At 39.0% G+C, this 13,405-nt stretch overlaps 1 protein-coding gene across 1 annotated transcript in view; it reads left to right on the forward strand.

Moving 5' to 3' along the window:
* LOC103151016 (kinesin-like protein KIF2A) overlaps positions 1 to 13,381 on the forward strand; it is a 17,198-nt gene extending 3,817 nt beyond the window's left edge. The window contains exons 3-21 of the mRNA XM_007570826.2: positions 1,270 to 1,389; positions 1,663 to 1,717; positions 2,863 to 2,982; positions 4,196 to 4,296; positions 4,676 to 4,771; positions 4,980 to 5,034; positions 5,586 to 5,748; positions 6,528 to 6,618; positions 7,118 to 7,181; positions 7,259 to 7,350; positions 7,436 to 7,578; positions 7,663 to 7,867; positions 8,817 to 8,927; positions 9,005 to 9,072; positions 9,706 to 9,795; positions 10,672 to 10,816; positions 11,686 to 11,787; positions 11,929 to 12,064; positions 12,777 to 13,381. Coding sequence (XP_007570888.1) covers positions 1,270 to 1,389; positions 1,663 to 1,717; positions 2,863 to 2,982; positions 4,196 to 4,296; positions 4,676 to 4,771; positions 4,980 to 5,034; positions 5,586 to 5,748; positions 6,528 to 6,618; positions 7,118 to 7,181; positions 7,259 to 7,350; positions 7,436 to 7,578; positions 7,663 to 7,867; positions 8,817 to 8,927; positions 9,005 to 9,072; positions 9,706 to 9,795; positions 10,672 to 10,816; positions 11,686 to 11,787; positions 11,929 to 12,064; positions 12,777 to 12,862 — 2,043 coding nt within the window. The 3' untranslated portion in view covers positions 12,863 to 13,381. The remainder of the gene's footprint in view (positions 1 to 1,269; positions 1,390 to 1,662; positions 1,718 to 2,862; positions 2,983 to 4,195; positions 4,297 to 4,675; positions 4,772 to 4,979; positions 5,035 to 5,585; positions 5,749 to 6,527; positions 6,619 to 7,117; positions 7,182 to 7,258; positions 7,351 to 7,435; positions 7,579 to 7,662; positions 7,868 to 8,816; positions 8,928 to 9,004; positions 9,073 to 9,705; positions 9,796 to 10,671; positions 10,817 to 11,685; positions 11,788 to 11,928; positions 12,065 to 12,776) is intronic.
* The last annotated feature ends 24 nt before the right edge of the window (positions 13,382 to 13,405 follow it).

The raw sequence follows: 13,405 nt of genomic DNA on the forward strand, positions 1-13,405 counted from the left end.
CTATATTGCAGACTTTTGGACATTGACCATATATGTGACAAGTCAGTCAACACCTCCGCACAATAATTCAGCGCAGTGCATGTGTCTCTGTACAGCTAGCTTTGCTAACATCACGTTAACCGAGCTTACCTTCGAGCTACTTTTCTAAGTGACGAAAAAAGTTAGACGTTGTCCCCACCGTCTATGAAAGCGAAGCGATGTTGAGTTAGCTGTGGCCATCGGATTTCTTACTATTTATGCAGCGATATTATATTACTGACGATTAGACAAACATTTTCTGCCGCTGAGAGAAAACCACGGCGCATGTCCTGGAGCGCCACGCGCGAGTGAAAGGTGGAGAGGGGAGGGGAGAGTAACAGAAACACGTAGTTGCTTGGATTTTAATCGGTGCGTTTTGCATCCACTGAAAACAAAGATGTTAACAAATAAAGTGGACAGTATGCTCATGCTGTACGTTTAGTGATATTTTCACAGTTGCGGTCTCGACTGGTCTTGAAATAAAATGCCGAGTCCTCAGAGCCCGAGACCGAGACAAGACCGAGACCAAATGCGGTCGAGTCCGAGACGAGACCGAGACCATCAAAAAATGATCTTAAGACCGGCCTCGAGACCAAGACCGACTTCGAGTACCACAACACTGAATATAACATTTGATTAAAAGCCTAAAATTGGAAAAAAAAAAAATTTAAAGTTGAAACCCAGATATTTTCACACAAACACTTTTTTCTCTCACTGTTAAATCAGAATAAACTTTTATTGTTTTAGGTCAGTTAGAATTACCAAAATGATTCCTATTTGCTAAACGCCAAAAAACTTAACGAGAACACTTTTTAGAGATTATTTTTGTTACTATTTCTAATACATTGTGTTTTAAGCATTTAATACAAACTGAAAGGTAAAGTACCTTAACACAGTTAGCTCAGATTCTTTCAATGGGATGAATATTTATTATCCTTAATAATAAATATTGACTTATTGATCTGTGTAAATGAAATGAGGGTTTCTTATATTTTATACGTTATTGAAATTATTACTGAAACAGAAAGAGAAGCTTTTGGAAATAAAGAAAACAAAGACATCATGTGTGAAAATAAACCTTTTAAACTTGAAAGTATAAAATATTATGTGCCACAGTGGATCATAAATGTTCTGGGTTAGAGCTGCTCCCTTTGCTAAACTTTGCCACCAAACTCGTTGTAATTGTTCCATTCTGGTTTTATTTCAGCTCTCACACAGATAAACAGCTTGTGGTCGTCTTGTGTTCCTCAGATCGACCTGGAGAGCATCTTCGCTTTGAATCCAGATGTCGTTCCTGATGAAGAAATACCTCAGAGTCCCGAGGCTCCTCTTCCTCCGTCTAGCATCACTAAAGCCAGCAAAGTCCCCAAGGTCTGCTCTTCACTTAACAACAGACCGTGATAAAAATGTCCTGTTTTTAGGTTAATGTGTGGAATTTCAAAAAAACCTCCCACTGCAACTATTTAATACAATTTATGACATAGATTCATTATTTTAAACTAAGAAAAGATTCATTTTCGTAAGGTTTAAACTTTCAGTCTACACTGTTGCATCAGTGACAGAAACATATGACTTCCTGGGTGTGTTTTGTTCAGCATGTGTGCTTCTTTTTTATTGAATATTTGACTTTTGTTACATTTTTAGACCCGACGGATCACAGCGATACCTAAACCTGAAAATGCTCCGCGGGAGAACAGAGGTATGTTTGACCCACTGACTGAGTCTTGAGTGGCGTCGGTTTCCATTTTGAATACTCCTACTGTTGTTAGTTAAGGAAATATTGACCCCCTGCTGTTACTGGACACTTTCTGGTGAAGTTAGAGAAAAATGTCTGTTTATGGAATATGGAGAAAGTCAAAATTTGATACCCTGATGTATGATTTTGTAAATCGAAAACGTGGCTGTGTGTGATGAAATATTTTTGTGAACAGGTGAGTTAGTTTATTTCAGAACTTTGCACAAATCTATAGTAGTTGCGTTTACGTTACAAATGTGCACAAATCTTAGCAAAAGAAAAAAATCTGCTTCTGTTGAAAAAAAAAACACAAGTTCTCTATTGCATTGTTTTCATAAATAAGAAATAAATTTAAATCACACATACAATAAGTCATTAAAAAACACGCTGCGCCGTCTTCCTCCAGCTACTTCCTGTTGTCTTCTTCGTCGTTTTCTCCAGTAGTAACATCCAGTTGTTGATCATGTGACTCATGAGTCAATAAGAAAGTGTTTCCATTGCAGCTTTGCAGTTTTACCTGTCAGCTACAACCTGTTCATGCTAATGCGTGCTATATTCACTGATCAGGAAAAAAAGGTGAGATTTGAATAATCACTAATAATTGTTGATTAGATATAAAATCTTTTAATTCCAGTCACTCTGATTGGTTTATTGTATGCAAATTTATTTTATCCAACTGATTTAAATGCTGGAATATCTCAGATTGTTGCCCTGTGGTGTCGTATTAAAGTTAGCTGAAGATGCTCTCTACGTGTCAGTCCTAATAGCGTCTATGGAGTAAAGTGGTGAACATGGAAACATGTTTAATGTGTTGTTTAAATTATAGATTAGTTTTGTTAGAATTTATAGTGAGAAAACATGATTGATCTAGAACATTCTCCTTGAAACGACAATTTTTTGTCCAAGTTCTGTAGATTTTATGGAATTTTCTTTATAGACTAAAGTAAAACGATTCATATTCGATTCATCAAGATTAATCCGATTAATTGATCAATCGATTCAGCCCTAACTAGAAAATGCTGATCTCAGAATTTGAAGTTCAACATTTTTGTCATTTCTGGTCCTTTTCCAATCTGTGACGACGACCAACGCTCTGCTGTGCTCTGCAGCTGCAGCGGTGGGAACGACCCGGGCCCGTCCCAGCCAGCACAGCCAGGCTTCAGAACCCCCCCCACCCTCCATCACCCCCCAGCCTGCAGTAAAGGAGACTCTGATGCAGCAGCAGAACGGTAACGTGCTCAGTCGGGGCACAATGGGTCTGCGCCCGGTTCCGTTTTGGTTCTGAGTGGTGCGTCCAGCCCCTCTGTTGTTGTGTTCTGGTGTGCTCCCATCCAGTGATGTCATGCTCCCAGTCCCAGACAGCTGGGCTTCATCTAGTCAAAGCCTCTTTCACTGGCGGTGGAGTCATACTGCAGCGCTTGTTTCAGTTCCTGCTGTTTGGACGACTAACATGTGGATACAAAAAGAAACTCATCAAGATGCAGCTCTTGCAACTTTTTAATAATTGTACATCTTGTTAAATCCTGCAACTAAAGGAAAATGTTGAAGTTTAATTTGTTTCTTTTTACTGTTGTATGATTTTTTCTATTTGTTGAGTCATTTAAATGTGACACAAGCTGCTCATCATCTCCCAGCACTATTAGAGTCAGAAGCTAAATCTACGTAAGGCCAAGTCAACCTCAAATGTGCTGGGCTTTTTTCTATGCTAAGTTTCCAGAAATCCTTTTTTCCCCTGTTTTATAAATTAGTTGTAGATAAAAGTTACATTTTGAGCGCGTCTTTTGCCTTCTTGGGCCGCATTATGTATAAATCAAATGTTCGAATGTTCATAAACCAACAAGTACATATAAAGATTCATAGAAACCACAGAGAGGCAATAGAAAAAGTAAATAAAATAAATAAAAGTTATTTTATTTATTGATTATTTTGACAATTATTTTGACGATTAACCAGTTATTGTGGTGATTAGTCCATTAATCAGATAACAATATTGACACATCCTGCAGATTTCTCATTTAACCACTTCAGCTTATTTTATGCAACTTTAGAAATTCATTCAAAGATGCAATTAAACTATAATTCAATTCCTTTTTTTAAATAAGAAACATTTTATTACCTAAAGTGCAAAAGCACAACATTCCTTTAGTTTATTCTGGATCATTTATAGCAAAGGATGCATCTGCAGCTAAAATTATGTCTGACATCAACATGTCAAAAGCTTTGCTGTTGTGGTGACTTCCTGGAGGCGGAGCTTCAGAAAGAGCAGGAGCTTCTTAAAGAGACAGAGGCCTAATTATTTTTAAATTATATTTTTAGAACAAGTTAAGGTGCTATAATAATTGCATATGTACTTGGAAAATACATAATGCTGGCCTTTAAATAAATGTTAAATAAAATAATAAAGACTAAATAAAATTAAATTCATTGATTTGTCGTTTCCAGCACGAAGGAAATCCAACTGTGTGAAGGAAGTGGAGAAACTGCAGGAGCAACGAGAGAAGAGACGTCTGCAGCAGCAAGAGCTCAGAGAGAAGAGGGCGCAGGTGAGCACAGAACACACACACACTCACACACATTCATTCACCGATAGTTGATTAGAGACGTGGAGCAAAGAGGAAGGTTGTGAAGGAAGGATTCTTTCTGTTTTACTGGTTTAAACAAATCTGTTCCTTATTTTCTTTCTGCTTACAAAGAGAACTGTTGAGACAGAACTTCTAGACAGAATCAGGACTGATAAAACAAGTGGACTGATTTAAAGAAAATCTACTTAAAGTGAAAAGTAAACCAGAGTCTACTAGTCCTGACATTCAAAAACCATTGCAAAGTAAAAAAACAAACAAACAAACAAACAAACATATTTTTATGGCGGTAAGACATGCTGATTTCTTTGTTGTGGTTTTTCTCCTTTCTGTCTCACTGCAGGAGGTCGACGTCAATCTACCCAACTATGAGATCATGTGCATGATCAGAGACTTCAGGGCCAGCCTGGACTACAGACCTTTAACTTCCAATGATGCTGTGAGTCAGAAACGCCGCACAGGTTGGGCAGGGAAGCAGGAGCTGCTGCAGATATGGAGGCAGAGGATGAACAGAGGAAAAGAGGCGGTGGAGTAGTTCTAAAAGACAAAATAGATTCAAGAATGAAAATGATTTCAAGGAATAATAGATGAGGAAAATGAGGACAAAAACAGAGGAAATTAAATGGAGAATGATTTTTCTGTTTCAGATTGAGGAGCACAGGATCTGTGTGTGTGTTCGCGCTCGTCCCCTAAATAAAAAAGGTAAGAAGAGCGTGTTCAGACCGTTTTATAATAAACTGTGTTACCATGTCTGAGTTAATAGTTAAGCCTTGTGCTGTAGCTGAGCTTCAAACCAACAATCAAGCTCGCACATGATTTCACTAGAGACAGGAAGCAGATGTTGTTGCCATGGATACTGCGTTCTGTAGGCACTGAGGAAAAAAAGCTCTTGATACAGGACAAAGAAATGACAGTTTGTAATGAAATACATTCTCCTAGGTGATAGTCATCATGTCATTCACATGGCCTGCTATGAGATTCACATGGTAGGATAATCATGAGTAAAAATGTTGCAGCTTATGAATCACAATATTGAAAATTAAACATTAACACATACTGCTTTTATTTAAAAAAGAAAAACAACAATAATCCTTACTGCTGCTGCTACAACAATGTCCTCATTGTTTCAGTTCTAACTGATGTTGTGAATGTGACATTTATTATTTCAATCCTGATTCATATTTGACACAAAAGTAAACAACAAGGACTTGTTAAATGTATGTGTGTAGTCAAAGCCTGTGCTCCCTCCTCAGAGTTATCAGTGAAGGATCTGGATGTGATCACCATTCCCAGTAAGGATGTGGTGATGGTCCATGAGCCGAAGCAGAAAGTGGACCTGACCCGCTTCCTGGAGAACCAGACGTTCCGATTCGACTACGCCTTCGACAAGAGCTCCACCAATGAAATGGTTTACAGGTGTGTCGGGGCTTTTTTTTCATAGCCAGGCGTCCATCAGACAGTCCCTGCAGGTGATTGTTTTTTGGGGGGAGTTTTACAATCGATATCGTGGATTTTGTTTAGAAATATTTGCATGGATGAATTTTGCGATATTTATTTCAAGCTAAAACCACTCCGACATCTACATGAAGAAAAAGTAACAAGCAGACAGATCGAACACTTAGACATTTTTATTCTTTAAAGAGCTTAAAGGCAGCAGGGTTGAAGAAGTAAGAAATATTCCCACCTGCTGGTGGGAGTTAGTCACTTAAACTCAATATTTTTGACAATTTTTTGTGAAAAAAATTGCAATAATCACAATTATGCATTTCCATGTGGTGATTTTTAAAATTTTACGCAAATTTCCGCAATGATGGAATCACGAAAAACTGGAGGGACAACTGGACAATTTCAGATTTCTAAGTTTGAAAGTTTTTTGACTTGCAAAAATACAACTTTGCTTGAAAAGGGTAAACCTTCCTGACTGCAACGGATGATTCAGTATGTTCGAATGCTCTCCATAGTTTGTCTGAATTGATTTTAAACACCCCACCGGTGAGAAGGACAAACTATAATATTTACATTCCTGGGGAATATTTAAATAATAGCTATTAGAACAAGTGTGGTGCATTTGCTAGCCAGAAAAAAGCCAGATTTTTGAGATTCGCCAATCATTGGAATATTTTCCAATTCGAGTCAACAGAGAAGTTCTCAGGTTTGTATTTGTTTTGCTGCTAACATGTTCTTCTCTGCTGCAGGTTTACGGCCCAGCCGCTGGTAGAAACCATTTTTGAGAGAGGGATGGCCACCTGCTTCGCCTACGGACAAACAGGAAGTGGAAAAACACACGTGAGGGCTTTCATGTGAACCTGAAATAACTACATTATTTTAGTCAGCGATTAATCTATTAGTTATTCCAACGACTGATCAATTATTCTGGTGATTAATTGATTAATTGTTGTGACGATTAATCAGATAGAAAAAATTGGCACATTCTGTCGATTTCTAATCAAAGCATTTTTCATACAATAATAGAAAAACATTAAAAGTTGCCACTTGATGAGTTTAGGGTACAACATATTTACAGACAGGATTTGTTTTTATTGCAAAATATAATTTTTTTTAATTACAATTGTAGTTTACAACTTAATCACTGCTCTGAGTGAGCGAGTTTTTTCAGCAAATAGCCTTTTTTAAGCCTGTATGATGAATTTTATGATTACTTAACAACTAAACTAGTTGACGATTATCTGATCCATCATGATTGATCCGATTAATCATTTCAGCCCCATTCACAACAGTTTCCCTCTCATATTTTTCATTTCTGTTGGAATGTGTGTGATTCCAGACAATGGGAGGAGACTTTTCTGGGAAGAACCAGGACTGCTCAAAGGGCATCTACGCACTGTCGGGTCAGTTTCTCCTGTTTCACTGCTGCGTTAAACATTTCTTCGAATTAACTGGGTTTTATTTCTCATTCTCACGGCAGCCAGAGATGTTTTTCTCATGTTGAAGAAACCCGTTTATAAGAAATTGGATCTGCAAGTTTTTGCCACATTTTTTGAGATTTACAGCGGAAAGGTTAGCGTCTCAACAACCAAAGAGCTGACTGAACCCAGAGCGGCGGAGCGGCTTAATTACACAGTACCTCTGCTTGTGTTCAAAGGTGTTTGACCTGCTAAACCGCAAAGCCAAGCTGCGGGTCCTGGAGGACGGGAAGCAGCAGGTGCAGGTGGTGGGGCTGCAGGAGAGGGAGGTGAAATGCACCGAGGACGTTCTCAAGCTCATCGAAATGGGAAACAGCTGCAGGTGAACACCAGAGGAGTTTAACTCTGAACCAAACGTTGCAGTAGTTTGTTTAGAAAATATGTGACAGAGCGTTTGGGTTTCCAGGACTTCAGGTCAGACCTCAGCGAACGCTCACTCCTCTCGGAGCCACGCCGTGTTCCAGATCATCCTGCGGCGGCGGGGGAAGATGCACGGGAAGTTCTCGCTCATCGACCTGGCAGGGAACGAGAGAGGGGCCGACACGTCCAGCGCCGACCGGCAGACCAGACTGGAAGGAGCCGAGATCAACAAGAGCCTGCTGGCGCTGAAGGTCAGCAAGCCGCCGCTCCAGACGCCGCTGGCTAACCTGATTAGCTCTAACAGAGTCAGAGCAGAGAGGATTCATATGGAAGGCTGCTCTGTGTCACTGACATGCTGGTATTCAGGTTCCTCTGAGCACATTTACTGTAAATGCTGCAGCATCAGCAGGATCTATATTAAATAGAAACATTTTTAATTACATTAGTATTGGGTTTATGTCTCTGTGGAGGACAGGGGCAGTTTAATATGAACAGTGATGTTTTAGCAAGGAGCAGAGCTTCAGCTTGAGAGCAGTGTTTTTTATTACTTATTTTATTTTAAATCATTCTTAAATATCTTTTTATTAATGTACTTGTACACAGTAGATTATTCAGCCATCAGATTGGTGCTGTTATATCCATTTAGCTTTCATAGAACTTTGAAAATATTCTTTAGAAATGCGGACGCTGACTTTAGCGTTGGGGCCGTCTGTGCTGCTGCTGCATGTTTAGCACTGAGATGCTACTATAGCCCCTAATAGCTTCACTGATAGGCTAACTCAGTTTAGCACAACTTGAACATGACAATAGTGTTTTCCTACGTCCAATCAGATCGCTTTTTGAAGCAGAAATGAACCTTCAATGAGCCGAGATTTGTTGCTTGTGAGTCAGATTTACAGGCGTACCAGAAACGGGCTAATACAAAGGTTCTGACCGGAACCTTTTTATGTAAAAACAACAACAACAAAAAAGCAATGAATTGTGTTACATTTTTATAAAATGTTAAAACCTGTGTAATTAATTAAACAACATGAACGTGTAAAAATAAATCTAAGCTAACAGGGAATTAAAAAAGAGACAATATGTAAACTGGAGCAGAGAGTCACCAGCATGCCATGCTTACTTTATTCTTCTTCAGTCTGTATAGTTACATGCTAAATCATTTTGAGTGAATTTGGGTTTGCTGGTCTCCTGCTGTAGGAATGCATCCGCGCCCTGGGCAGGAACAAACCTCACACTCCATTCAGAGCCAGCAAGCTGACCCAAGTCCTCAGAGACTCCTTCATTGGAGAAAATTCAAGAACATGCATGGTGAGACATCAGGAGCAAAGGACACTGCACCCGCTGCTGTAAACACCCACAGCATCATCATGATTCTCTGTCTCCAGATAGCAACCATTTCTCCTGGGATGGCCTCCTGTGAAAACACATTAAATACTCTGAGATATGCCAACAGGTAAAATGAGTTTCCTTTGATTAGAAGACATTCATTTCAAATGTTTTTATGATTTTTAAGAAACTACGTCACATAGCAGAGGAGGGTGGAGCAGCCAAAAATTAGACTTGAGTAAAAGTAGCAGTAGTTCATATTTTTACTCAAGAGAAAGTAGCTGGAAAATGACTCAAGTAAGAATGAAAAAATATTTGAGTGACTGATCAAAACATCAGTTATTTAATATTGAAAAATTACATCAATAGACAGATCAGAGTATAAAGTTATGTGGACATTTTGGGGTATCAAAACCAAAATGAAAATAATTTATTGCAAAATAATAAAACATCTGGCAAACAAAACAATTTTCCACAACAATTTCTGTCAATATTAAACTTATTTTATTTTATTTTATTTTTACAAAATTAAAAATACAGATTAAAGATAATAAGAGAAATATTAATAAGAGAGCATGAAGAGGCACATTCACAACCAGCTGCCGTCTGTCTGTCTGTCCACAGCCTCAAATACTGAACATCTGCTGTCAATATGGCTGCTCTGCTTATTATTTAATGCAACAGTTTGAGGCTGTAAACAAACTAAATATGTCTGACCTGAACATGATCCTCCTCTCTCCTCTGCCTCTTCTGTCTGCAGGGTGAAGGAGTTTGGCATCAGTCCGTCAGATATCCCCTTCTCTCAGGGAGGAGGCGGAGGCGGCCGCTCGGAGCTCTCACCCACTTATGAGTACGATCGCTGCACCCATTTACGTCACGCAAAACATTTCCCCCAAAGAAACATTCATCTGTCTTCTCTCTCCAAGGGAAGCAGGGTAGACATGATGCCTTCATGGTCACACGTCTGAACAGGCTGCTATTGTTATTTAAGACATCAAGAAAACAACTCAAAGTGGCAATAAAACTGGTTCACTGTGGAGAGAATCAGCCCCGCTGTGATGTCTAATAGTTTCTATGGTTGTTACCTTGGAGACAAATGTCCGAAACAAAGGATCTGCCATTTACAAGCTGCTAGTTGCTTCTTCTTTCACTAATTCTAACCAGATTTTATATTTTCCTTCCACTTTTAAACACAGTAAAAGAGACCGAAAACTACTCATAAATGATGTGCTTAGTGACCATTAGCTGAATGTGATTCAAAGCCGTCCAAAATGTTGAAATGTCAGTGATTTACCAAATCGCCTTGACAACGTGTTCTTGCTCCTTTTGGCCTTTTTGTCAAACTGTAATGTTTTTTTTATTTAGAGACATTTTTTTGTGAAAGAAGACGCTTTCACTAACACTAAAGTAACAACAAGATCCTGTTAGTGAAACATGGCGGTGATAGAGCTGGCTGGAAATGGAGCTAAATCTGAAAAGTGCGGCATGATTTTCTGTTTAGCTATCTCAGTTAAATCGTTGCAGATCAGCTATAGTTACTGAGACGCTTCTTTTGGTCTCTTAATTCAAAAGAATGGGGGAAAAAAAGTAAAATCTGTTTTAAACTTGCGTTATGTTATTACTAAAGTGATTTAACTGATTTATTTCAAGATCTCGCCTCTTAACTTGTGCCTTGAAGCCCCTCCTCTTCCTCCTGACGCCTCTGTAAGCTGTGATGTGTTGTCAGGATGAAGCAGCTGGTGGTGGACCCTGCAGCAGCTCTGGACTGCCACCAGGAGGGGCACATCACCCAGCTGGAGGTCCTGGAGGCCCAGTGGGGGGTCGGCAGCTCCCCGCAGAGAGACGACCTCAAGCTGCTCTGCGAACAGAACGTAAGCAAAACGTCACAAACCACAGAAGAAGAAGGAGAAGAAACCAAGAAAGTAGAGACAGTAATTAAAAGTAAAAGTCTTTTGGCTCTGAAGCATGAGGAAAATACCGCAGATCACCAAGTAGATTCATATTCAGACTTTTAATCACTTCAGATTACACACTGTAAAAAAAACAAACAAAAGAAAACATCAAACTGTGGTGCCAGAATTTTACAGTATAAATAAAATTCTGGCAAACACAGCCACCGGTGTATATATAACTTTATTTATAAAAACACAATACAGTAACATTAAAGTCTATATGATCAAACACACGATGCATCTGGAAAGTATTCGTAGTGCTTCACGTTATGTTTTGTTCATTTCTTTCCTCTTTCCTGGAAAAAAGTTTTGTAAGATTTTTATTAATTTATTCTATTTATTTATTTATTATTTGGTTTATTAATGAGGGTCCATCTGAAAATATAGTATGAGTTTATGGGGTAGGAGTTCATAATCTTAATCCTTTTCGAGCAAGTTAAGATTATTGTGGTACAAAAATATGTTTTCATTCCTCGTTCATCTGTGTGATTTTATACTTCTTTGTTTTTGAAAATGCTTGAATTTCAATTTGGTGTTTTCAAGGTTTGGGAAGTGCTTGATTTCTGGGTAAAGTCCTTGAAAGTGCCGGATACTCAAACTGCACAGTTTTGTAATGAGATGCAAAGACGTTATTTACAGTTGAGACCAGATATTTTTATACACCAAATAAAAAGACACACACTTTTTTTTTCTCACAGTCTGAAGTTAAATCAGAGTTTATGTCGGTCAGAATGACCAAAATGATTTCATGTGAGACAGAAAGGTCTCTGTCTCCTGTTTGTTTTTAGGAGGAGGAGGTTTCTCCACAGCTCTTCACCTTCCATGAAGTCGTGTCTCAGCTGGTGGAGATGGAGGAGCAGGTGCTGGAGGACCACCGGGCCGTGTTCCAGGTACGGCAGTGCAGGCTTCAAGAGTTTTGATGTTTTTCTGTAGGGGGAAAAATAGAGGATAAATGTTAGGATTTTCATGTAATTACTGAGTCTGACCTGTAGATGTCAGCAGAGCATTACAGTGCAGTTTGCTGTTGTCAGGAGTCGATCCGCTGGCTGGAGGACGAGAAGGTTCTTCTAGAGATGACGGAGGAGGTGGACTACGACGTGGAGTCTTATGCAACCCAGCTGGAGCAAATCCTGGACCAGAAGATCGACATCCTGACCGAGCTGAGGGGTAAAACGCAACGTCAGCGCTGTTATTAAACACAGTTCACCCGACTCTAAGCTAGAGACAGATAATATCTTATCGGTATCGATACTGAAACAAATTCAAGATCGGGCATCAGTGCAAATGTGCCCAATCCATAGGGGTAGATCTATTCAATCTAATTCTATGCTCTGTCTTCTGAGGGTGTTTTAATAGTTGAACATTTGCTAGAAACTAGACTAATCTTGTAAAATTTTCAGAGAAAAAAACATTGAAATATCTGAGCTTGAAAAGTTGAAAAAATCCAGCTTTTGAAACGTAAACATTTTTGACTTGAAACTCAAATTTCAACAATTTTTTTTCCCGCAAAAATTTCTGAGATTAATCTCAAAATTTCAGACGTTTTTTCTGGCAGATTTTCAATTTTTCAAACTCAAAAATTTCTTTGTTTTTTTTTTTTTCTAGAAATGTTCTGAGATTAATCTCTCAGTAGGTCATACTAAACTACCAGGAGTAAAACATTAATAAATTTGTATATAAATAAAAAAGACTCCTAGATCTCTGGATTTCTAAATTTCTAATAATGAAACCAGAAATAAACAACACCTGATAATCTTGGCATCGAATCAGTTTCTATACGGTTTCCATAAATATTTTCATTCTAACTCTCTGTGGGATTTTTTTTACCCATTTTAAACTGTGTAACTTTTAGAATTCATGATTTTATTCCCTCTTTCAGATAAAGTCAAGTCCTTCCGCTGTGCTCTCCAAGAAGAAGAACAAGCTAGCAAACAGATAACCCCCAAGAGGCCTCGAGCGCTCTGAAGCAGCCATGATGAGGTCACTGTACACACAGGAACAGACAAACTGAGAAATGTTTTGACCCCTCTGCTGGTCATGCATTTCATTCCCCCTCATCCATCCGTCCTGTTAAACCAAAGAGCAGACGTGCTCTTCCATCCCCACCCTTCAGTGTCTCAACAAGGTTTGTATGGAAGGCCGATTTGGAATTAATGCACAAACTTTCCAGCATCACCTGGCATCAGAAAAAGCCATCAAATGTGGAACCTGCTGTTTATTTAGCGCCACTTCCTGTTCAACATCTGGTTGTCAAAAAGTAAAACACATCGAAGGTTCATCATTCACCTGGTGATGCTTAGCAACGGGTAATTAGTAACTCCGCCCTCTCGTGTTGACATCCAATGAAGATGTCTGAACCTTCAGCGACACATCCTGCATGTTTTAGTTCTCTCCCTGGTGGTAGTAACAACCTTTTCAGCATATCAATGTTCCCCTTAGGCCTCTAATGCGCCATCATTTGATCCAGGTGCGCTAAACCAGGGAGAGAACTAAAACATGCAGGATGTG

Source organism: Poecilia formosa, unplaced genomic scaffold, assembly GCF_000485575.1.
Source record: "Poecilia formosa unplaced genomic scaffold, Poecilia_formosa-5.1.2 Scaffold269, whole genome shotgun sequence".
NCBI classification, from domain to species: domain Eukaryota; kingdom Metazoa; phylum Chordata; class Actinopteri; order Cyprinodontiformes; family Poeciliidae; genus Poecilia; species Poecilia formosa.